At 36.7% G+C, this 27,517-nt stretch overlaps 1 protein-coding gene across 1 annotated transcript; it reads right to left on the bottom strand.

The window, feature by feature from the left end:
* Positions 1 to 15,389: 15,389 nt before the first annotated feature.
* On the bottom strand, positions 15,390 to 17,838 carry socs3a (suppressor of cytokine signaling 3a). Its single transcript, XM_052552795.1, has 2 exons — positions 17,689 to 17,838; positions 15,390 to 17,326 (listed from the first exon to the last, which is right to left on the bottom strand). Exon 2 carries the CDS (start codon positions 17,243 to 17,245, stop codon positions 16,616 to 16,618), a length of 630 nt encoding a protein of 209 aa, XP_052408755.1. The 5' UTR covers positions 17,246 to 17,326; positions 17,689 to 17,838; the 3' UTR covers positions 15,390 to 16,615.
* Between the last annotated feature and the right edge of the window lie 9,679 nt (positions 17,839 to 27,517).

Genomic DNA, 27,517 nt, shown 5'->3' with positions numbered 1-27,517 from the left:
ATGGAGCGCAGCTGGAGGAAAACAAAACTAGAGGTATTTCGTATTGCTTGGTGGGAAAGTAACCTATCCTACAGAAAAGCATTAAAAACTGCTAGATCCGATTACTTTTCTTCTCTTTTAGAAGAAAACAAACATAACCCCAGGTATTTATTTAATACAGTGGCTAAATTAACGAAAAATAAAGCCTCAACAAGTGTTGACATTTCCCAACACCACAGCAGTAATGACTTTATGAACTACTTTACTTCTAAAATCGATACTATTAGAGATAAAATTGCAACCATTCAGCCGTCGGCCTGGTGAAACACACCAATTTGAAAAACTAATGGAATGCATAGTCGATATAAAAAACTGGATGACGAGTAATTTCTTACTGCTAAATTCTGAATGAATGCAGCTCGAGCTGGAGGCCGTGAAGAAGCAGATTCGTGACCTGGAGCTGAGGAAGGCCCAGCTAAGAGAGCAAAGAGCCGCACTGTAAACCTCCCGGGCTGATGCTCACAAGTCTGGAGTAGGTATACAAAGTGCTGCTAACATTCCCACCACTTCTACTCCGTGTGTTTCTCTGCACAGGCCCGGTGTACCCAGGATGCGAACCAGATGTCCTTCATTCTTTCAATAGTACACCACAGACCATGGATGATTCCACAGTGGAGGACATGACTCAGGCCCCGGGCGACAACTTCTCATCTTCCGGTCTGCGAGATCTCCAACCAGAACCACTTCGCTCCCCTCCACGAGACAGAACGCGACGCTGTGATCATCAGAAACTCCATCGTCTGACATGTCCGTGCTACGCTAGCCAATGGTAAAGTGGAGGTTGTGCTTCACAACCGGGGTAAACAACACCCTGCTGTGGCAAATGGAGACACTGAAGAGGGACTTCAGGAGTCTGACCGAGATGGTGCACAGCACAATGCCTGTAGCAACGATCATTGTGTCATGACCACTCCCCATGTATCAATGAGGACACAAAGGTTCAGTACACTTTTTGCTTTAAATGAATGGTTATTGTCATGGTATAAAGAACAGAAAGAGCTCTTTCTTAATAATTGGAATCTTTTCTGGAAGTGCCCTAGGCATTTTCACACCTGGATCTCCTCTCGGACAACATCTCCAGGACACTTCACTCCATATGACTGGTAAGCCAGTTGTCAAATAACTACCATGATTAATTTTATTCTACCCGCTTAAATAATGGAAGTACTTGCACTGTCCAATCTATTAAAATTCTGTCTGTTCACAGAATAGTGGGGTCAAAATATAAATTTATTGTAGGATTTAGAAAAAATATATATAATCATTATTTAACCAGAAAATGTAAAATAAATGAACAAAAAAACTTTGGGCTCATAAACATTAGATCACTTACACCCAAAACAGTTATTAAAAATAAAATGATCACAGATAATAGTTTTGATGTACTGTGCTTGACTGAAACCTGGATAAAACCAAATTATTATATTGGTCTAAATAAGTCTACTCCACCAAACTTATTTTATAAACATGAGCCCCATGAGTCCTGGGGGAGGTGTTGCAACAATATATATTGATATTTTCAATGTTATCCAGAAAAGAGGATACAGGTTTAACTCATTCAAAATACTTCTGCTTAATGTTACACTGCCAGATATACAAAAGAAATACATTGTATCTCTTGCTCAGGCAACTGTGTATAGTGTACCACCAGGGCCATATACAGAATTCATAAGAGAATTTGCAGATTTCCTCTAAGACCTTTTGCTTACAGTTGATAAAACACTAATTATCTCAGATTTTAATATTCACATTGATAGTTGAAAATGATGCATTAGGACTTGAGTTTACTGACCTAATAAACTATTTTGGAGTCAAGCAAAATGTCACTGGACCCACTCATCATTTTAATCATAAACTAGATTGAATTATATCGCATGGAATCTATCTTAATGATAAAGATATTGTACCTCAAAGTGAAGATGTTACTGAACATTTCCTTGTATCGTGCATGCTGCATATCACTGATATTAACTATATGGCTCAGCATTACCATCTGGGCAGAACTACTTTTCCAGCAACCAAAGACTTATTCGCAAATAACCTGTCTGATTTATCTCAACTCTTATGAGTCCCCAAAAATACACAGGAACAAGACAAAATGACTGGCAACATGGGCACTATTTTCTCTAATACATTAGAAGCTGTTGCCCCCATTAAATTGAAAAAGGTTAGAGAATAATGTACTGTGCCATGGTATAAAATTAATACATACTCTCTCAAGAAAGAAACTTGTAGTCTTGTAGTGGAAATGGAGAAAAACTAACTTGGAAGTTTTTAGATCTGCATGGAAAAACCGTATGTCCAGCTGTAAACAGGCTCTAAAAACTAATGTCTAAAATGTTAGAAAATGTTGTGTCTGTTCAACTGTGCTCCTTCCTGCAAAAAAAAAAAAAAAAAAAAAAAAAAGATCTGTGTGAAGAATTTCCATCAGGTTTCAGGCCCCACAATAGCACATGAACTGCAAATATTGAAATTACAAATGACTTGTTACTTGTGTCAGATCAAGGCTGCATCTAATTGGTTGTTTTACTTGAATTTAGTGCTGCATTTGACACCATCGATTATGACATACTCGTAGATCAATTACAAAACTATACATCATTCATCATCATTCAGGGCTGGCTCTAAGATTTTTTAGATCCCACCTGTCCTATCACTACTACTTTGTTTATTTAAATGGGGAGTCATCTCATTTATCCCCAGTGAAATATGGAGTGTCACAAGGATCTGTCCTAGGTCTTCTGCTATTTTCAATATACATATACCCCTTTGTAATATTATTAGAAAATAAGGGATTCGTTTCTACTGTTATGCTGATGATACTCAACCATATATCTCAACCAGACCAGATGAAACTTCTAAATTATTGAAGCAAACAGAGTGTTTTAAAAATGTAAAATATTGGATGACCAATCATTTTCTCCTAATAAAATTCAGATAAGACAGAGATATTACTTATTGGACCTCTTCCCATAACATCCGATGTACTTGCTACATCATTAGAAGAATGGCATCTACGCTAATATTAGTCTGTTCCTCTCTTATTCCAAGGTCATTATAACTGTCTTCCTCTGAGATTTCCTATTCTTTCATTTAATGCCCTTGTCCTCACATGCCCTCCTAATAGCCAGAGGATGGGGTTAAAATACTGTATATCCCTTATCATTGTTCCCCAGCAATTTGTGGCTTTGTCATTATCTGACAGAGCTCATGCAGTTTGAGCTCGTTCTCCTTCTGAAACATAGAAATGTGTAAACACCTGTTGCCTGGCTCGTTTCTGATTCCTGGAAAACCAGCAGGATGTTACAGTATATGAGCTCTCATAATGGCACTGAAAGATCTGCAGTGGTGGAAATACACACTCTCATAAGTTCACATACACTACAATGGAAAGAAACCTGACCACAATAGTGGAAGTGATAAAGACTGAGAGTGTGTGCGGTCTGTACTACAGTGCACATCGAGGGTCTTTTTTGTTCTACTGATTGAGTCAAAGAGGTTCTGAAACCATTAAAGAGGGGCCAGGACCACCAAGATACGCCTCTGATCAGGGTTTCCATGAGAGGAAATCTTAATGTTTGTTTACTGTAAATCACTGATGAGTGTGAGAAGACTTTACTCAGATGAATGTATGTTGTCTTACTATAATGCGAGTAATGATGGAAAACATTTTGTATTTCTGATAACATAATGTAGATGACAGTAACTGTTTATAACTCATATAACATGTAACAGTAACTCATATAATGAGGAAAAAACTAAACAGGTGCTGATTATATAATTAGAATATCAACAAAAAGTTTATTTATTTCACTTATTCCATTCAAAAAGTGAAACTTGTGTATTATATTCATTCATTACACACAGACGGTTTGAGGTCCAGTGTAAAGTTTCCACAGTCAGTGATGGTTTGGGGTGCCATGTCATCTGCTGGTGTTGGTCCACTGTTGGTCCAAGGTCAACGCAGCCGTATACCAGGAAGTTTTAGAGCACTTCATGCTTCCTGCTGCTGACCAACTTTATGGAGATGCAGATTTCATTTTCCAACAGGACTTGTCACCTGCACAGAGTGCCAAAGCTACCAGTACCTGGTTTAAGGACCATGGTATCCCTGTTCTTAATTTGCCAGAAAACTTACCTGACCTTAACACCATAGAAAATCTTAGGGGTATTGTGAAAAGGAAGATGCGATATGCCAGACCCAAGAATGCAGAAGAACTGAAGGCCACTATCAGAGCAGCCTGTGCTCTCATAACACTTGAGCAGTGCCACACACTGATCGACTCCATGCCACGCCGCATTGCTGCTGTAATTCAGGCACATGGACCCCCAACTAAGCATTGAGTACTGTACATGCTCATGCTTTTCATATCCATACTTTTCAGTTGGCCAAGATTTCTAAAAATCCTTTCTTTCTATTGGTCTTAAGTAATATTCTAATTTAGAGATGAATTTGGGACTTTCCTTATTTGTCAGTTATAATCATCATTATTAAAAGAAATAAACATTTGAAATATATCAGTCTTTGTGTAATGAATGAATATACGTACATAATATACTTTCACTCTTTGAATGGAATGAGTGAAATAAATAAACTTTTTGATGATATTTTTATTATATAACACCTGCGCTTATACAATAAAAAAGGAAAAAAGCTAATAATGACTGCATTTTTTATTTTATTTTTGTGTTGTTTTCCAGTATTAATATAAAAAAATTAAATACATTTACCTGAGAAGCATAAATAAGTAAATTAATGAATGAATGAACATTTCACAGGCATTTGATGAACAGAAATGGACTAACACTCTTTCTATGGACTATGGACTTTCTTTTTCTTTTTTTCTTTCTTTCTTTGTGTGTGTGTGTGTGTTTCTTTCTCAAATGTATCTTCATTTCAGATATTTGTACTGTAAAAGTTAGTTAGTTAAGCCAAAACTCATTATAACCAACTAAAACTAGTTAAGCCTCTGTTGTTTCAGTGGGACTGCCATCCTGCTCTTGAACATATTCAGGTAGTCCAACATTGAAGAGGAATGCAGGTACCCGGCCCGGGGGTCTCGAAGCCAGTCTGAAGCATGATCTGAGTGTGTGCAACACCTACCTGCGTTCGGGCAGTAGTACATTTTACAGCACTCCCGAACTGCTCACTACTGCTCACAGGCAAGAGAGGAGGGTGATCGGGATCCAGGATTGCCACTTCTCCCTGTAATTTTTTTTTTTTTTTTTAAATGACAAAAAGATTCTCTGAGATGGTACTCCTAAGATGGGCTCTGAGAACAAGTGCTTGCCACCCCGAGAAACCAATCGTCCATGCTGTGGAGGCTTCCATAAGACCCCAGCCCTACTTGCGTCCAGGCCAAGCATAGCCATCATCTTTGGATCCGAATCCGAAACCACTGCCTCTGAAGCATCGTACTGCCAAAATCAGAGCTCTTCAAAGAGCACGCTGAACTGATTCAGTCATCCTCAAGCAGAAATGGCTTTGGCTTATTTAGTTTACTCTCAAAGTGGATTGGTCTCTCTAAGCGAGAGCCCAATTTCTTTGGTCGCCGACTTGACTCCTCGTGACCTACTGAAAGCAAACTAGCGTTACTTATTTGAAGGAATATCTCAGATATTCCATTGTTGATTTAAAGTAATGCCTTACTTTAACAGTTACTTGAAAAAGCATTACTTTATTAAAACAGAACAAAACGTGTAGTGATGTGCTTAATGATGACTCTATTGGCCTGTTCTGCAATAACAGTTATTGATCAGGCATAACAAGCAATTGTCCTGTGGATTTCACTAAAAAGGCTGTCAAAGGCAGCGTGTGAGCATGCCCACTTCTGTGGCGTAAAGGCCGGTTAACATGCATCATGTACATCATTTCTGAGAAAGAGGAAGTCCCTGGCTGTTGACACAGCAGCTGATGTATGATAACTTTCGGTTGTTCTTGTAACTACAATTATACTGCATTCCACAAAGTTAAACATGAGGGCCAGGACTTCCTGTGTTCTTTCAAATTAGATCAAGTCAAGTTTTTTGTTTGGTTATTAAAAAAAAAAGCGCGAGAAGTGGGTTGGTAAAAGATACTACGAGTACACATTTTTGAAACTGAGGTACCTGGAATTTGCATTTCATAGTAACAACCTTTTTGCTTAATTCTCTACGAATTAATGTATTGAGAAATACAAAAATAATGACTCAAATAATGATTTACTGTAGCTGCTCACCTCCTGCTGATTGGCAAACACTGTTACAGCCGATATCTGATTTACTGGTAGTTTGTATGTCATTCTATATATAAATAATAAAATAATAATATAATACAATAAAGAAATAAGAAATAAAATAAAGAAATTGATTTGTTACAAATGTGTTGTTGGATTTTAACTTTGTATTATTTACTTTCTTCTGTGTGTAATTCCTTTTTAAAATATGCAAGAAGGTTATTAGGTAAAACGTATTCTATGCACAAAACTATGTACAAACCCAGACACTTCTGTACCAATGCACAAACTCCATTTTTTTTTCTTATCCTATAACTGTTAAGATCAGGCTGAAATGATCGAGGACCCTGTTCACTGTAACTTCAGCTACAGCATAGACAAAATAATGCATCATAAATTCCAAGTGTTAAGAGAACAGCTTTCTTTCTTTACATTATCTCTTCTTTTATTGTTACCCTCCTTCATTTCTAATGTACTGTTGATTGTTCAACATCATACTGCAGTGACACAATACCTTCTTCGCATGCTATGCAAGTCAGCATCTTCCCCACTTTTGAAATATTGGCCAATGCTAAGAGTATTCCACTGTTACAAGAGAACATATTAAAAGAATGCTATTACTGTACTTTTGGGAAATCTTACACAGCCCGTATCTTGTCTTTTTTATGGTTTCAGATGTAGATCTTTCAAGTATGTATGTATGTGTATAGAATAAAGTAAGCAAAATCACACATGCTTTGTGTCATGATTGTGTTGAGATTTGAAAGTCTTTGCTTTCACAATTTTTTTTTTTTTTCCTATTCATGACAGAGACTTTAGAATTAAGTTTACAACAGAAATTTAGCTCAAAATGAACATTCTCCTATTACTTAAGGATGGAATAGATTACACAACTTTTGGACAATTTTTTGCCCTTATTTCTGAACAAGTTAATGCTAATATCAGAAAATCCAAGTTGACAGTTTTAATGGAAAATTACATAATGTATGATGGTCATAGACTCCGGACTATGATTCCATCCAGTTTGAGGATATTGAATAATGTCATGCATTTCCTTGTAACAAGGCACGTGTTTCTGCCTTAATTTGTTGTATTCTGAAACAACTTAAAGGTGACATATCATGAAAATTTGACTTTTCCATAAGTGCAATAATCGGGTCTCCAGTGTATCTACTAACCCAGTAAACACGGAAATTAATCTGCAAGTTTCCAGCCACGGCACAGCCATTGTGTGTTTTCACAAGTTCCAACGGTGTACCAGTTCGAGGAAAGCATGCAGACTGTTCTGTCTTTGGCTACGCTGATGAGCACAGAACACTATTTAGAGTCCCAGCCTCAGAGGAGATAACAGAGCAGTGCTATTATTTATCCTCTTTTATATGATGGTTTCAAGACAATAGCAACAATACAACAATATCAAATTTTTCTTGCAGCTCGTTTCCATGGATGCACCAAAGGCTGTGTTTGTACTGAGCTTTGTGCTGTGAGGTTTCCGTTGACGTCAGAGTCTCTGGCTGTAATCTGGAATTGTCACCATGGTTGCAGTGTATTTTTTTTTTTCTTTTTCTTTTTTCCTTCCCTTTCTCTGGGAGTAGTTCCAAGTTATTACTTGTCTTTTCCAGTTAAAACAAGCAGGCCGCTTTTCTCTCTCTCTCTTTGGCTTGATCTTTTTTGTTTTGTTTTGTGGAATTTTGTAGAGACTGACTCAGGGTCAGAGCTTTAATTAGGTATTTTAGTGAAAACTTTAACATGAGAAGTGAAAAAATAAAACAAATAAATCACTTTTTCAATTGTTCCACAGGAAAAAAAAAAAGAAAAAGAAAGAAAAAGGAAATTGCGAATGATAAAAATTCTATGTGATTTATGTTTTAACCTGTTCTTTGGAAGAGTCTTGGACGTTCGTAGAGAAATGGCATTCTCATTATTGTCTGGGAGTTTTATCTTAGACTTAAGGAACTTAAGGAACTTCTATATTTCTATTATTATAAAGTAATAGAAATAAAGAAGAAACTACAAACAGTGAAACCACTGACATTTAAGAGGTAATGCAGAAGAGGGGAATTGCTTGAAGAAGTTATTATGTGCTAAACGCACACGACGGCACAGTGCTTTCCTCATTCATAATGTATGAGCTTTATGTTTTTACCTGTATTGTTTAATTTTAATAAGTTCGGATTTGAAGCACAACCTTTTATGGCACATAATTAAATATTAATGCATATTTCAGGAAAGGCTGTTTAATTATTCCATGTTTTAATGAGCAATGTTGATAGAGTCACTATGAATTACAATATGTAATAGTTCTCACACAATACATCCTTTACATGAGAAGCATGACAGATTAATTATCATACATAAGACAGGGTATTCAATAAATCTTTGATCTTTGAGAATCACTATGAATCACCTATTTTTACTCTTTTTCATCTCTTCCTTTTTTGACTTTCTACCTTAACCTCCTTGGTTTTCTTTAAAAACGTTTACGGTAAGCAGAAACTACCCTGCCTGCCTGTTTTGAAAATGAAACAAAGGGCATGAAATATTCTGACCTTTTCTTTGTTTCTTCTGGTTTCATGAATGGCATTCATATGGCATTCATTGTGGTGCCACATGCACACATATGAGCATTTACCCTTTTCTGTGGAACTAAAATAAATGGAAACATATAAGAGGTTTTCTGGGGAGAAATGACTGAACAATAGATACATAGTTAAAAATGAAGACAGCAATGCATTGTGACATTTCTCTTCATATATGGAAAACTGGCTTCATATATCCACGTAAAATCACCAAAACACTGAAAAAAAAAATATATATTGTTTTAGGCAAAAACTAACATCATTCATTCATTCACTGATTGATTTGAGCAATAATTCCCAAGAATCCATGGATTACACTGAATTTATAACAGCTTAGGGGGTCCGCTTCGCATCGTGCCTAACAATGCTCCTTAACTGTTGTAAATTCACTGTAATCAATGGCTTCAAGGGACTTACTGCTTTTATAAAACAGTTATTACATACACGTAGTAAGCTTTCACGAAATAAAACAGAACAAACAAAGTGTAATCATAATAATAACATTATTTTTCCACCAAACAATGTAGTTCCTCAGAAACGGTTGTGGTTGCAGCAAAGTGGTTACCGAGCAACACACAAACGTAAACAAAGGTGTATATTTGTAGAGTAATTTACAACAGCTCTGAACATGGCTCAGCCAATCAGAATCAAGGACCAGAATTATTTGTTTTATAATCATTTATTCATTCCAGAAAACAAGAGTTAATATCTTAAAGCATTTTGCCTCTCATTTAAACTGTATCTTGAGACAAGACAAAAAAGGTCTTAGTTTAATTTGTTCCATGTTAAACAACTACATTTAATTTGATATTTGTTCTAACTTCAATTAAGTTATGTGAAATATGTGAATATTAGATGTGTTTTAATCAATTAATAAATACAAAATATATAAAAAAAATTACAGGTTGGTAATCTAAAGCTGTGTAAATACACAAAACAGTTTGACGGTTGTGAGGTGTGGTCTGCACATTACGTGAAGGCAATGCATGACTTAGTTCAAATAAAGAACTGAACGTCCACATTTCTAATTCTGCCCTGTCTGAACACGTAATTGAACCACATGTTTCCACGAGAAAGCTAAATAGAATGTGTGGTTTGGAGAACATAACGATTATATTACCTTCCATCCAAACCAGCTGATGTGGTCGTCTGCCTGAAGTTATAATTAGTTCTCTTATTATAAATAGAAGTATTCTGTCGGATGAGGAAGGAATCTAGTGTGGCGGTTTCACTGGATCGTCGGGGATTCCTGTGAGCTCTTTATCTGCCTCAAACCAAAACAGAAGAACTGAAGCGTCTCAGGCCTTTTGACTGGTCTGTCTGGTATTTTTACCGTCATTCCCAGCAAATTTCCTCTGAATCAGGGCTTTCTGAGGGAAAACACCGCTTAGTTGTTTTCAATACAATTTTCCAAAATCTCAGACCAAATCTGCATTCAAACTTCCATGAAAACTTTTCACTGATAAAAGATGGCAACATGCTTATCTACTGTACGTGTTCTGAGGTATTAATAGGCCACTGTTTTATAAGTTATGCAAATTGTTCTTTATTTAGAGTAATAAAACCCAGGTCAGTTGGCGAATGGTGGCATCAGCCTTCAGTGTTTCAGTGAACTTTGTTACGCTGCTAGATGTTGCAATGCTCATTTGGGTCTTCATATTGAGCAATGATGACAGATATGAACAGAGCTATAATGTCATCTAAGATGGTTAGTAATCAAGATTAGTAACTTCCTGTATGAGAGCATTTGCCCAATTTCACAGAAGTCCTCTTTGAGAAAGATTAGCTTACTTAGTAGGGATTGCAGTAATCTTGAAAAAAGGCATCTAAACTCATCCCCAATCATTTGGCTTGTTGAGGATAGCAATTCTTAAGATTTTAGGCCAGCAGACAAGTTATACATTTCAATGAAGAAGGGGCCTGAGCCATATACATCAGAAAGCCCTAGAGACCTCCTGAAGAAGCCTAGCAATAACTAGAAATTCCTAATAGAATTATATACACAGATGCCACATTAGTAGATGTTTTAATAAACACTTGAGAGCAAGTTACCATCCATAGCTATACGTATTTATATGAAAAGAAAACCATTTGTTTCATGTAGGGCTATGGGACAGGCAACACCACAACAACAGGGCTGGGTACTAACTGATTATATGTAATCATAATTTCAGTATATAACATTTTAAAATGCTCATAATACAGATTACAGTTACTTTTTATAGATTACTTGGTTAAATAGTATTCACACAATGGCAGTCAATTCTTATTTTAAACAGGAAAACAGTGTGTTGATGATGCAAGAGGACAATAGTACACCCTCAGTTTTCCAGTTAAAGTTGATTCTTTATTAATTCAGTGATCTCATCATCCAGCTCATTCAGCTCAAATAGTATCTGCGCAATTGAAGAAAACACGGTTATTTTTCATCATGTAATCAGTCACAGATTACAATGTATAAGTAATCCACCCAGCACTTGCCAATATATATATATATATATATATATATATATATATATATTGAAATTTATAAATTTATATATAATATAATTTTTTATTACCAAGGTCAGTAATATATATATATATATATATATATATATATATATATATATATATATATATATATATATATATATATATATTTTTTTTTTTTTTTTTAGTTAATTGGACGATTTGGATATTATATTGATCATAATAAAAAAACACTACGGTAACACTTTAGTATAGGGTTCAATTCACAATAATAACTAGTTGCTTATTAGCATGTCTATTATTAACATATTGGCTGTTTATTAGTGCTTATAAAGTACATATAATGCGTGACATCCATAATCCTACCCAATTCCCTAAACTTAACAACTACCTTATAAACTATTAATAAGCAGCAAATAAGGAGTTAATTGAGGCAAAAGTCCTAGTTAATGGTTAGTTAATAGTGTGAATTGGACCCTAAAATAAAGTGTGACCAACACTACTTATATACTATTTGTACTACAAATTGGGACACAGCTATAGTTTTATTATAATTTTTTAACTTTTCCAGCTAAAACATTAGGTTTTGTTACATCCAAAAGAAATCTCACAATTTGATTGTGTTTTTGAGAGCTCAGACTGTTCTGTGATTAGGTAACATGTCCTCACATGCTTAGCCTTGTCATAAAACACATATAAGGACAATGAGCATGATGTATATGTAGGTGTGTTTATGTTTGCGTCTACTGCACTTGTATGAGTGGAAGCGAGACTTACCCTGCCTGACTCACTCTAAAGATCCACTGACTGCTCTGTATCACGGATACACACCAAACAAGCAGTCTGTTCATAATGGTGTGCTTTAAGTTATACACGTTTGGGGAGTAACCAGTCACAGTGTTTAAACACAGAGAGCACTTTCGAAATGTTGATGAAAAGCCTCTCACGAAAGCATCTTCCCTGTATAGAGATTACATCATTTCCCTGTCGTCATACTGGAAAAGTGCAGCCACAGCTGCAAAATGAGAAGAATGACAATGAGGTGCTTGTCAGGGGCAGTCCCTTTGAACGAGACCGACGTCTTTCATTGTAGTACATATTTTCATGTCGTAAGCATCGGTTATCTTTAGAGTCCATAAAGGCGTCATTTTATTTTCATAGACATCTGAGATAAGTGTTCTGGGAAGTTATGACATCTGTTGTAAAGTCAGGTCGGAAGTTGATAACAAAAGTAATTTATATGAATATTTATGTAGTTCTTCTTTCAGGGTAATTTTTGATAAATTCCTTACATTTTGACCACAGTAGTGTCAATGAATCATTATAACGTCATACTTCCAAATAGCCATGCTGAAATAATTTTATGTATATACATACTTCCTTCTCTCGCTAGAGCGACTTTCGTTTGTTCTTCTTTATTTCACAGCAGTTCTACAACTTCCTTATTTCTAAAGAAATGAACCTTGTCAAGGTGGCACACGTTAAGCTCAGGTAAGACAAAAGCAGTGTAGAACATGGCATCTGAAAGCAAAAAAAGGAATGAGCAAGAGAAGGTGTGAGGTATTTGTGACAGCGCGTTACTATTAGAGCTCACTGGGTTGCGCAACTATACAAAGAAGTTCTGTGGAATCACATGATCACTCGTTCGGGTACTAGAGAATTTCACATTTGATTATGGAGTACACTGGAAAAGCTGGCAGCTGGCTTAGAATTGAAATGTGATATTAACCTTAGTAGAACTGATGAAAGGAGCTTTTGTGTTTTACCACAGCAATCTAAAATAAAAATTAAAATGACAGCCACAGCTCACACATAGGGTTAAAGATTTGAACACACCCCTGACACTCAACTAAAAAAAAAAATTACGTAATACATAAAACAAAGATTAGTGCTTTTGTAAAATAAAGTTTTTCGGTTACATTTTCGTATTTATTTATTTATTTTTTTAATTTTTTGTTACTTTCGGTTTCTTTGTGATTGTTGATTAAATGTTAAAAAAATGTATCCATTTTAAATCCATGTTGAAAAGTCTTGGTATGTAAATATATTTTTAATCTAATATCAAAGGTCTCTGGGAGACAGATTTATGATGACTATGACTTGACTTATCTAAATGCATATTAGTTTTATAGTTTCATGTTCATTCTTGTCTATCCAGGTAATTTAATTATTTATTTTTTAATGCTGCATATTATCAGCAAGGGAGTTGCAAACACATACTACCAGACCAGAAAGAATTTGCACCTAAACAACAGACTGTCAGTGAATTCTTGTAAATGCATAAAGTTGAGCTGGTTCTGCACATGCATGCAGCAGCAGCAGCTGGTTGCACGCCTTTATGTGGCTGGTACGAAACTGTTTCCTGCTTTAGAGTCTCATAGTTTCACGTGTTGTGAGAGGAGCAAGGTTTTTTTTTTTTTTTTCATTTTACTGTAAACATCAGTATAGCAGGAAGAAGAAAAAGGCAAAGTGTTTATAGTACACAATGTGCCTGTTTGTCAGAAGTAAAAAAAATTCTGGGGTGAGACCATGCGACCTAAACTCATTATTTAAAATTTGAATTTCTTTTCACTCTATCCATGGGCCTGAGCCCAAAGCATTTGCATTTGTGTTTTATTACCAAGGTCAGTAATATTTCTTAAAGGATTGAATGAAACGTATAGTATTTTAAACATCACTGGATGATTTGGTGCTAAGGTTTGAGCTTGAACATGCATGGGCCACTGTAGTTAAAATTAATAATTAATTTGGCACATGCTATGCGAACATAGACAAAATTAAATAACAAACAAGGAAATGATTCAAAAAGATGAAATTGTCCTCATTTTGTTGATATCAACCTCAAATTTGGAACATAACTTTTTTCGATTAATAGCATTTATTTTCTTCGAGTAGCATACATTTAAAGTAGAACTATTTGGGAAGTATATATATATATATATATATATATATATATATATATATATATATATATAGTGCATTTTTCACAAAAAAAACCTCTTATACTGCATTTACGTTCACATTTCTTAACTTGAGCATTAATCTGCAAAGTGTCTTCTTTAAAAAAAAGACCAAACTTAATTGTATTTTCGGGCCTATGCTTCAAAAATGGTTAACATGTAATAAATAGTATATAACCACTACATAAATATAATTTGGTGCCATAAAATACCTTAAAAATATACAATATTAAAATAGTACATTAATTTTATAATTCGGTCATTTTTGACAGCAATGCGTGGAGCACTAGAAAGCTCTATCAAGGTCTGAACTCAGATTTTTTTTTTTTTTCCTCATTGTGACAACATATTGATTCTGTCGATTTACCAACTGTCACATGGACATAGCCTTGCTCATACAAATACAATCACTCTCTATCTCAGACAAACACTCTCTCTCTCTCTCTCTCTCTCTCTCTCTCTCTCTCTCTCACAAACACACGCACACACACACTCCCCAGCTCTGTAAGTACTGTACATTCCAATCCTGTTTGGTTCGCCACAACACTGTGACTTTAGAAACTTGATTGGTTTCCCAGAAGACTGAGTTCAAAAGAGTTGCAGCAGTCACACCTCTTCCCCTTTAACACAGTCTCTACCAAGTAAAGCTACACTTGTTTAAAGAGCGAGAGAGAGAGAGAGATAGATCAGCTGTTGCTACTTTTACACTACCAGTCAAAGGACTTTACTGCATTTATATTTAATCTTTTCAATGGCTTCTGTTTGATTGAATGTTAATTTCATATAAACTGCCTTAGTGTATGAATTTCTTCAATAAATTACTTTTATTTGAATGAATTAGTATTTATTTCATTTTTATCTTTTTCTTTTTTAGTTGAAATATGAAGGGAAAACAGTAAGCTAGTGTGTGGCATACATATGAACTCCCTCAATGCTGTTTTAAAAGTCTGAAATGAAGTTCAAAAAATGTCATTTTCAAAAACGACATCAATTTTAGCTATCATAGTTTTGAAAAATGTTTTAAAATAGAAATAACGAAGAACGAGTAGGTGTGTTTGAACCTTGGGCTAGTGCTATTTTATTAGATATGTTTTGTAAAATAGAATCTGATCACATACTTTGGGTAAACTCACAGAAAATGTAACTTTATTATCATTCACAGACACAATTAGTTATTTTTTCTTCTCTCATGTAATCCACTCATTTGTTCCCACATTCTAGATATTAACTCTCTTTTATTGTCCAAGGTTGTTCTCTTAAATACTGTTTAAAACATGAACTGTTATCCCGAGCTTCCTCATATCAGTCAAAGTCTTACTGGAAGAGCCTTGTCAGAGAGCGAGGGGTGGGGGGAACATTCCCGCTCACCAAAGTGAATATCTCTGAATCAACTTTATCCCTTCCAGGCAAGGACACTCCGGGAATCTGAATCATAGGCGCCGCCAATTCTGATTCATCTACATTTTGAATTATTCTGAATTAGTGTGAATCTGAGGTAAAACAGTCTAAGAAATGAAAAACCCAGAGACATCGAGTTCATTTTTACAAAAATATCGCTCTTTAATAAATTACTGAAATGTTTTCTTGCTTTCATAAATATAAATATGTAACATCAAAACATGGTTGAGATGTCTTCACAAAAGATAACCGATCTAAATTCATAATCTTCATGTATGTAAACAGCATCATGTGTGACAAGGTAAAACATGGGTGATCGTTAGACACAAAACACTCACGTGTGTTAATACATTCAAGAACGAGCAGTCTGCTTTGAACTGCTCCGGACACGAACCACTAAAAAAACACAGACATTTTGTTCCAAAGTGTCACTCTTTCAAGTACAAGCAGAATATAGACATGTGTCCATCTCGATCTGTGTTCAGTCCTGACTCCACAAGGCATTTCTCAGTGGCATGTTCACTATGCCACAGTGCTGTGCTGTAACTGACATCTTCCTTTTTCTGCTGAAAGGCACAAATATTTACTTGGAAGCAGGCGGCGGCTGACTTCTGTTAAATGGCTCGCTATCTCCCTGCTTGGCGGAGCTCACAGATTCGGGACAGTGCAAAGGCAGTGATTGGTGCCCACAGAGTGGGTTACGATACTGGCACTGGTACGGGAAAACAGTACAAAACGTCCATTCATCGAGACTGTTACGGCAAGATCGGTGCTTCAAGATCAGTCACATAAGAATGCATCAGTGATAGTACTCATGACCGCACAGGGTTGATTGGAAAACTCCATGTACTCATGAACAGCTCAATACTTCTTGGTCCAACAAGCTTTACCTCGCATTACACCTAGCTTTAGCTCCCTCACCACTTCTTGTTTCTTCGCTGGCCACAACTCTTTAAATGGGAGCATCATACTCTTGTAAGAAGTCTTTCAGCTGTTGGGGCAGCTGCTCTCTTTTGCTGGAAACGTCTATATGTCCATTGACAGTCTTCCTGCAGAGATGCTGCAGGGAGGACATGATGCAAGGAAGGGGTCTCAACAGCTCCAGAGGGATCTTCTCGCCTGCCGTGTATATGTAGTACGAGTTCCTCGAGCTCCCGATGGACAGAGAGCTTCTGGACAAGGGCATGTAGTGATGGACGAGCTTCAGCACGCAGTCGAAGCGAGGCACGGACTGCATGTTCTTGGAGTCCGTCTGAAGGAAGAAGGACTTGTTGTCGCACTGCACCCGTAGGTTCTTGGTGCCCGACTCGGTCTTGACGCTGAGCGTGAAGAAGTGCCGGTTGTCTGAGCTGTCTCGGACCAGAAAGGTCCCGCTAGGTTCCGAGTTCAACAAGTGATTGGCCTCTTTGCCGCTGATGGAGCCCCAGTAGAAGCCGCTCTCCTGGAGCATCCTGACGGCTTGCTGCACCATCTGGAACTGCAGCTTCGAGCTGAAGGTCTTGTAATGGTGAGACGGCAGCCGCATGCTTGCATCAAACAGGCTGCTGCTCATTGCGTTGTCAAACTTGCTGTGGGTGACCATGGCGCTATGCACAAACCTCAAGCTGCCGGGAACACAACGCAGTTGTACAGCTCTTACGTTGAAAGAGTGAGCCTCTTAAAGCTGGCAACAGAAGAAGGATTTTAGATTAGTATCACAGAAAACCTTCATTCAGCAAAACTGAATTGGAGTAAATGTCTATAAGCCAGTTATTAAATGATGTTGTATAATTGTAGATTGAAGTACATGTAATAAAAATACCATTATTCTAGTATAAAGTCATTTTAACTTAAGCTTGATAAAATTATGATTTGTTGGCATTACTTTTTCTTACTCCTTCATACATAAACGAGATACATATGTAAGATGTATGTAAGTATATAAGATAAGGCTTAATCATAAAATTATATACAGATAGACTAAAGTGTATAAAGCACTTTCAAAATACTCTCATTTCAAAAGCAGACTCTGAAAGTCTCTCTTACCTTTGAGTCTCTTTTGGGAGATTGAGAACTTTTTGTAATATCCAAAGAAGTTGGTCTCTACTCCGGCTGGCTGAGAGCACTTCTGTCTTGTTTGGAGAGGTTAGTGTTACTTCTGCTGTGCTGAGAAGTCCTCTGCTATTTGTAGTGGCATGCCAGTCATGTTCTAGTTAGCTCCGCCCTCACTAGTGTTCCAGTAAGGGTAGGTTGTCAGTAATACTATTCCTGGTACTACAAGTGCTCTTCCCCTCCCCCTCTGTGCTCTTCCAGATCTGCCGCCTTACAGTAAACGTATTCCCTAACAAACACCTCTCTATTGTTGATGGACAGATGTTACCAGACTTATGTTATTTTATGGTATTCTGACATATTTGTACCCAGAAACATGACTATACTGTATGAAATTCGACTTGTAAGCTATGACACGATAGCTCTGACTCTAGTGTTAGTCATGCTAATACACTTCTATCCACAAGTAGGCGCTAATGCTGTCAGCTTAACTTTTATAAGCAGATAGCATACTAAGTAACAGTAAAATGGACAGTAGTAAAGTTATATTTCAGCTCATAAACTTGAATAGAAAATTAAAATGGTTTACAACATGCATTTTAAACGACGCATGCATGGCATATAGACTTTAAAAGTAAGTAGAATAAAAAAATAAATAATAAAACGACAATAAGCAAGTATTAGAAGACCTATACAGATGTGCACATTATTTACTGTGTGTGGGCTATATCAATATATGCTTACACATTATACATATCTAAAAGGGTAAAAAAAAATAAAAAATACAATAAATATAATAACAGATATAACCCTAATGGGTACATACTTTAATGCACGCACACACACACACACACACACACACACAGAGAGAGAGAGAGAGACAGAAGGAAATTCAGTTGCCCTGTTTCTGAAGAAATCCAATGTACTTTTCTTGACTATTTAATTTGTGACACTTCCCAAAAATGCCAATGGCCTATAATTATAAGCTTTTCATATAAGTACTGATTGCTAAATAAATTATACATTATGTCATCTTGACTAATCCTTTTTCAAATGTCAATAATAAGAGAAAAAAAAAATATATGGAATTGCATGTGTGCAGGCATGTGTCTATTTGTCATGATGTCTTCAGGCAGAAATGTACGCTAAAATTAACATGAAAATAAGGGTAGTCCGACTGGCTAAGAAAAAGGAACAGAAAGACGTATCATGAGGCTTATTAGAAACTGGACAAAATATAGCTCTGTTACGAACTACTGGTCAGTTTTCCATTAACACTGAGGGAAAACTGGCCTGGACTTTCCACACCTTTCTCAAGCAGACCGTTTTGCAGTTCTCATTTAAAATCATTGTTTAAAACAACAGAAACACATTATCTGTGTCAGTAGTATATCTTCATAAGAAGTTTTCCTGGCTTCATTTTTCCTGCTAACCCTCATATACATACAAATGCCTTCAACAAACTATCTGTTTTACTTGGCTGCGTCCTAAGTTGACACAGGAGAATGGCTGCTCATCACAGAATAAGTGACTAACTCGGTCACTGCACTTACCAGATAGCATTTGCTCAGAGTAAACATGTAATGTTGATAATTGTTATAAGATCCAGGAATAGTTTTTATTATATTTAAACAAGACTAGTTGGACTGAAACTGTAGCCCTTTATCAAGTTCATCTTGTAAAAGCACTCAGACGGTTGCAGAGTAAAATAGATAAGGTCGGAAAGATAATAGTTGAATAAAAGGCTGGAATGAAACATTGTTTTCCTGGATTTCGTTCACATTTGTGTGAAATTGTTTCATCATTACTAGGAATTTTGCATTAAGGAAGAAATGTCCTTATTCTTACTTGTCAGACAGGACTCTTTAGTATATTCTGTTCTGCTTCCTGATTTCCCCCTCTGCAATTTCTCAAGTAGGGAGGTGGTATTGCTGTGCAGTTTGTAAACTATCCATAAATTACCCATAGATTGTATCTATTAAAGTCAAGTCATCTTTATTTATTTAGCGTTTTTAACAATACAGGTCATGTCATAGCAGCATTACAATATAACATAGCAAAACAGTGTGTCAATAATGCAAAAGGACAATAGTAAAATCTCAGTTTTCAGTTAAAAGCAGTTCATCGTTAAATTCAGTGATGTCATTGTCCAGCTCGGTTCAGTTTAAATAGTATCTGTACAATCAAAACAACAATATTGCTCAATATAAATAGTTTCCAAAAAAGCAAGTCAGAGACCACAGCGGCAAGGAACTGAAATTCCATCTGTGACAGGATGGAGAAAAAAACCTAGACAGAAACCAGGCTCAGTTGGGATGGGCAGTTCTCCTTTGGCCAGATGAAACCAGCAGTTCAATTCCAGGCTGCAGCAAAGTCAGATTGTGCAGAGGACTCAACTGGTTCCAATGGTGTTTTCCCGGTGGTAGTCTGAGAAAAGGTCTTTACTGGGGATCTGTCTGGGGCTCATCCATTAGTCCTGGTCTCTGGTGACATTCAGGGTTGTAGAGGTCTGGGTTGTGCTGGATACATGCTGGATCCAGGAGTGACTGTAGACCATCTGATCTGGGTACACACTGGATCTGGTGGCTACTGTGACCTCGAAATAAAAGAGAAACAGACTAATATTAGTGTAGATGCCATTCTTTTACGGATGTAACAAGTACATTATGTGTTATGGAAGTGTTCCCGGTTCCAATTGTCCTAATTAATGCAGTATAAAAATCCTTTAACAGATTTGAATATTATAAATGTGTACTGCCTCCCGAACAACGATAGGTAGATTATTCGAGAGTGTGTGTGCTTAATAGGAAAAGGATCTGCCACCCGCCGTTGATGTATTATTAAATTGCCAGAGTTTTGAGAGTGCATAAATACCTGGGGTTATGTATTTTGTTATTTTTTTCTAAAAGAGATGAAAAGTAATCAAATCTACCCATTTTTAATGTTTTTCTGTAGTATAGGGTACTTTCCTGCCATGCAACATGAAATACTTCTAGTTTTGTTTTCCTCCAGCTGTGCCCCATTTTCTGGCCTTTTCTCCTCAGAGTGTGAGTGTGCTCATTACACCACAGTGTCAGATAGTTTTCCTTAATTTTCCTTAAGCATAAAGGAGCAACCATATGTAAAATACTAGAAAAGAGAGAGTCCATAGATTCTATTATGACCACAATTATTTTGTGGTAGAGATGATGGTTCTACCATACTTGTTAAAAGGAGTAGAATTTACAGTTTTAGCTATATGAAGATAGATAATGATAATGATCTGAGATATCATCACTTTGCTGCAGAATTTCAACATCGTTAACATCAATTCCTTGTGACAGTATTAAATCTAGATTATGATTTCGAAAATTAGTAGGTCCTGACACATGTTGCTTAACCCCAATAGAGTTCAGAATGTCTATAAATGCTGATCCCAATGCATCTTTTTCATTATCAACATGAATATTAAAATCAACAACAATTAAGACTTTATCTGCAACCAGCACTAACTTTTTTTTATTTTTTTTACAGATTTTACTGATTTAAAATCAGCAAATTATTTAATATACTTTAGTCTGTATGGTGCACTGGTGGCCTGTATACAGTAGCCAGTACAAACATAACAGGGGATTTATCAGTAACACTTGTTTCTCTAGATAATGTTCTATGAAGCACCATTACTTCAAATGAGTTATACTTGAAGCGCGCCCTCTGAGAAATACTGAAAATATTGTTATAAATTGTAGCAACACCTCCCCCTTTACCTTTTGGAATGCGGCTCATGTTTATAACAGTAATCTTATGGGGTAGACTCGTTTAAAATAATTAAGGTTTCTGTCAACCACAAAAACAAGCGTTTCTACAAAAACAAGAGCACAGTTTATAAGAAATGTATAAGCATATGGTGCACTCTTACTGTACTGTACTCTTACGTATCCTTATTGTAAAACAATCATGCTGTAGTCAGGTCTCAGTGGTTTACTTCCTTCAAGAATATAGCAGTTGTTCAGTCCTCTTCCGGTCATTGTGGACTATGTAATCACATTTTGGGAAGCAAATATTCTTAGATATGCAAAAATGAAAATAAAAACAAATTAAATATTATTTATTGATTGATTGATTGTCCTCATCGTGTAATTATATTATAGCATTAACAGTGTATATCTTTATGGCAAAATTAGTAAAATGTTATACAAGGGAAAGTGATAATCATTTTCATTTCTGTGTTGATAAGACCGCAGTGAAGTTTCCTGTAGGCCTAGACCATCTGTGTTTCATCATGATTCATATCGAGGGGAAAACCATTTCTATGGTATGGTGGTGAGCTTCTTTTTAAAATAAAAGAGCTTGATTCGTTTAAGCCATGTGATGTCTGATGATGCCATGCTTTCAGATATGCAGTATTGTGGGGATGTATAAGAACAAAAGCTCACTGCAAACCGGCAGACACCTGGGCTGGAAAAGAAAACACACCCACACATATTCTCCTGTAATTGTGTGATGAATCCACACTATTTGTTAACCAACGCACAGTATTATTTGAACATAATAATGGTTGTGTTTTCTGTAAGGAAGTATGACATGTAGAGAATGCTTATCAGTTTCCTTTTGGAAAAAGAGGAAGATGATATCCTTTGGAAAGGAACGTTTAAAATTTGTTTAAGCAAATTTGATTAGCAAATTATTTAAAAGTGTACTATGGCAAAAAGAAAGAAAAACTTTATCAATAAAACATTAATAGATGATGACACACTGACACAGTTTTCATAATTGTGACTTTTGAGGATTCAAATGAAACAAGATAAAACTGATGTGCGGACCTTAAGCGGTAGCACTTTATTTTACAGTCCTGTTCCCCATGTACATTCTATGTACTTATTATAGTAACTACAATAGCTATGTAATAACTAGGTACTAACCCTGAACCTACCCCTAAACCTAACCCTACCCCATGTAGTTACCTTGTATTAACAGAACTTTCTTAGATAAATACACTGTAAGTACACTTACATATATATTGTAAAATAAAGTGCAACCCTTTAAGCTCTAATAAAAGGGTTTGAAAAAAAAAAAAAAACATTAATAGCTTAGAAATACATACATTTTTATGCACAGAAACGTTTCTGGTACAGGTTTGTCTTAATTTCAGCCATCCAAAGAATGCTTTTGCTGAATTGCTTTGGCTTATTTAGATGTTTTTAGAAGTCTAATCCGGCCTTGTTTGCACCTTGTGGGGAACCGTTTGTATTTGTTATCATGAAGTCTTAGACAGTGACACTTCTACCTCCAGGAGAATGTTCTTCACTTGGCTGGATGTTGTGGAAGGGTTTTTATTTACCATGGAGAGGATTCTCTGATCATCCATCACTTTTGTCCTCCGTGGACATCTAGTCATTTTTATGTTGCTGTGCTCACTAGTGCATTATTTTTTCACATAATGTACCAAACTTTGTTTTGTTTTTGGATCCTAATGATTGTCTGTTTTGCTTCCTTTGCGTGCTGTGGGTTCACAACAACAGCTTCCATGTGCAAACTGAACACTAAGAATCAACTCCAGACCTATGGTTTGTCCTCATAAAATGGAAACACAACATGTGTGTTTGTGTACTTGTTTATGGTACATTGTGAGGACCAAATGTCCCCACGAGGATAGTAAAACCTGAATATTTTTAAATTGTGGGGACCGGAGAAGTCTATGGAAAGTCCCCACAATTTACAGAAACCAACGTGTGTGTGTGTGTGAGTGTGTGTGTCTGTGTGTGTGTGGTTGAGGTATTGTCTACGTCTTGGAGGCCCCAACAAGGATAGTAATACCCCAAATATTTGACCTTATGTGGCCCTGTTTTTGTCTCCACGTATTGTCTGTTGTTGGTTGTTTGCTTTTTAAATGCATAAAGTTTTCTTTAAAGGGTTGTGTGTTTAGGAGTAGTTGATATACAGTTTGTACAGTAAAAATTAATGTATTCATTAACTGTCTATGAGAACTCTGCAGAAAAAAGTGTGTATGCTTGTGTGTGTAACCATATTTTGGGAGCACATTTGTGAGCTAAACCTGACAAAACCTCCAAAGAATTCCTTTTGGGGAACATCATCATTTAACATTATAAAAATAAAGATGCATAGTGAGTAATGTAATTATTAAGCAGTACAGCAGCGCTGCTTCAGTCTTATGTTTAGCACTCTGTAGCATTGAATAGTATTAATATCCTTTACTCATCGAGGCTGACCCATGTGGGGCCCTCATGAAAACTGAGGACGAAGCTGACTGGGCCATAGTTAGATAGGGGGCCACCCATCTGGGCCCCACATGAGTTTGCTTGCTGGGTAAACAGAGATATTTTGATGGACTTCTAAGTAAATTTGTGTGCACATGTGTTTATGTTGAGGCTTAACAAGCACAATCTGAATGACACAGAGAGCAGACAGCATGGCAGAGCCGAGTGGGATGAAAACTCACTGCTGCAGTTTCCTGCCTGGAATCTCTAAGATCCTCTGGTTCTATGGTTTCTGGCTGCTGTCTGCACTTCCTCCGTGCCCCTTTTTTTCAGCCCAGAGAAAACAGCAGAGCAGTGTTCAGCAAGAAGGCATTTGACAGTTACCCAATAGTACAAGAACGGCTCCTTTATACTTATCAATATCTCTTGACCCTGAATACCAGAGAGCTGGAGCAGGCTGAGGCCTGTTATCTTGTGCCACTTCCTTGTTGAATACACTTCCTTGTCCCTGCATTTGTAAAGAAAGTTCCGGCCAACAGGAAGCTCCAGTGGAAGCACGCCAAGTCTCTCAGCCACAAAGGTTCAAGAGAAGCACAGAACAATCTGTTCCAACTATACCAACTTAAAGCAATCTGTTCTTGACCTTTGATGCAGCTGCGAGAACTGCATCAAACTTTTTTTTTTTGTTTAAAGTATTAAAAGAGTATTTCAAACTTTTCAGAACGATGAGTTTTCTAAAAATGTACGTGTTTCAGAAAGGCAGGGCATAGAAGAGCTACAATAATGCACATTATGTGGAAAATAATGTTTTTTTCTTAAAACCTTATGTAACAATATTAAACTCCCTAATCATCGGGAAGAAGGAGGCGGGAACTGGCGCACAATCAAAATACTTTAATAATTCAAAAATAAACAAAACAGCACGTCAGCCCCTCACGGCGACTGACTCGCACAAATAAAAAGCAAACACATAAAATAATGTCCCAGGCCTGGTCCTCTCTCGTCCTTCACGGTCGTCACTCCAGTTTTATATCCTTCCATCTCCTACGTGGGACTCGATACTGGCGGTGGGGCTCAGGTGCAGCTCATCTCCAATCACTACACCTGGCCTCACTCCTCGTTCCCACGCCTCTCGGCCCCGCCCCACTCGCCACACCTTAAACCACATAAACCCTTTTAAGCAACGTCATATGTCCCCTTTAACTTGCGCTTATATCTAGGTTTGTAGGTTAAGAGTTTTTAATCAGTACTTAATGTAGGTCAAAACAGAGCAATAATTTTTGCCATTAAGTCATTTCTGAACATAATAGTGTTTGCAATAAGGAAGGAAGATGTCAATGAACTTTTAATTCCTTCTGTGAAGCAGGAGGTTTAAGTCTGCCTGGCTGACCCTAAAATGCATTGAATCATATTGAATTATTTTATAGCACTGAAAAGTAAACATAACCTATATTTCGTTGAGCGGGAAGGCTAACGGCTAGCTCTCCCCAGGTACTGCAGACCTCCTTGGTGTAAACCCATGGCTTTGTGAACCATATTTTTTATCTCCTGGGCTTCCAAGAAACTCTAGAAGCTTCTTCATTGTTATTCCCACAATGCATCCAGTGTAGAATGAAACACAGCCACTCTTGTGAGTTCAGCCTACAATAATATCTCTACAGCAGCCTCTCTCTCTCTCTGTGTGTGTGTGATCCACTGTTGCTGAATCAGGCAGGAGTGTGTGAGAGCGGGAGGAGCTCCTCTCTTCTGGGAAACTGGCTGTAGTTAATTGGCGGCCTGTGAGTTCGCACATGGATCTATTTAGGAGAGGGGATGAGGAATCCCGCAAGCTGACATATCTGTACCCACTCCAGCTTGAGACATGAAACTCATGCTAGTCTCACAGCAGCGGCTGCCAAGCGGGTATTTCTCAGCATTTCCAATCTGCCTGTTCAGTTTCCCATTCCTGTACAAGGAAACCCTCAGCTTAGTTCGGGGACCGATGATGCAGTTTAAAGTGGGCAGGATATACCGCATGTACTAGTTTTAAACCACCCTCCATTATTGCTGCTGCCTATTAAGTGAAGCATGACTATTACAGAAACACATGTATTTGCTAACATAAGCTTAAAATGAACACACACACAAACACACACACACAAACACACACACATGCGCGCACACACACATATATATATACTGCACAGATGTTGTTTTCATAAGCATGCATATAAATTAAACATATATTGTTAACATACTGTTGCTACAAATTCTAGCATAAAAAAAATATTATTAAATATATTATTGACATATGTACATAAACAAATTATACTGGGTATTTTAATAAACATATATTTGTACGTCCAGATCATCTGTCACTGACAATATCACCTCATAAACTGTATATTGGGTGGTATATGTCATATATTATATTCCTGTATTGTATTATTTATCAAATCCTCAGTAAATACTGCATGTATGGTATATTTATGATGGCAACTTTGTCTTAAACAACAGTTTTCTCACAGATCACTCCAAGATATTTCAGTTTGGAAGTGACAATAAGTAATAGTCAGAGTGAGATTCTATTTTTACTAGTTTAACATGTTTCAAACCTGTTTTGATGGTGATTGTGCCACTGACAGAGTATTCAACCAATAACAGCACACTAACAGCCCAATTGGCAATTCGCATTTCCTTCATAGTAATCATAACATATGCACTTGCAGCTAAACATTTTGTGACAACAGATTCAGATTTGTGTATGTTTATCTATCTGGAGGTCAGTATGTTGCACTGATGCCTCCTCACAATATATTGGAAAAGACATCAAATACTGAACGGCAGAAAGAACACTTACACAACAAAAGGAATATGATCGACCTTGCTAGCACATCTATTGTTCAGTTGTCAGGTTTGTTAAAAAGGCCTTTATTGAAGACACACTGTGCTGTGTTTTCATGAGCTCACTTTCACAAATCTGCGTGCAAAATTACCAAAACAAAACAGCATTCATTCTGGTATCATTTCACATGCTATACTCTCTCTCTCTGTCTCTCTCTCTCTCTCTCTCTCTCTCTCTCTCTTTCTCTCTCTCACACTTGTTCTGTACTCTTTCTGTTACTGGAAAATGTCACATTTCAACAAAGTGGATCAAACGCCCCTCTATTCCTCAGGAGAACTGACAAGTGTGCAGATTTACAATAAGAGGTTGACATGAGGAAATATCAATGTTGGGAGTATTGATAAGGAGTTCATACAAGTCTTTAAATATATATGACACAGTTTTCTTTAAATATATATGACACAGTTTTCTGTAGAGTGTGTTGCAATCGTTTTGAGACTGATGTGGAAAGGAAGTAATAGAGAAAAAAGAAATGTGTCACAGTTGCCCTTCCCAGACATCTTTTATATACAGTATATATATAACACTTAGCTCCCTTGCCAAAGAATGTGTAAGTTTGAATTTTATCTATTTATAATGTATTTTTTATTTTTTTGGTTAATGTATCACAATCCAGCATTTGTTGTTATGCCTCATGCAGCTCTGTAATTGTATTTACTGTAAGCACATCTGTGGCATGAGTTAACAATGAAAATAGATTATCAACTACAACAATTAGTATTACACTATGCAGCAAGACATT

Source organism: Carassius gibelio, chromosome B3, assembly GCF_023724105.1.
Source record: "Carassius gibelio isolate Cgi1373 ecotype wild population from Czech Republic chromosome B3, carGib1.2-hapl.c, whole genome shotgun sequence".
NCBI lineage: Eukaryota > Metazoa > Chordata > Actinopteri > Cypriniformes > Cyprinidae > Carassius > Carassius gibelio.
This window is presented reverse-complemented; position numbering and strand designations above follow the sequence as displayed.

Bases quoted from the DNA above. Each gene is read 5' to 3' on its own strand.
- socs3a (XM_052552795.1), bottom strand. From the start codon at position 17,245: ATGGTCACCCACAGCAAGTTTGACAACGCAATGAGCAGCAGCCTGTTT.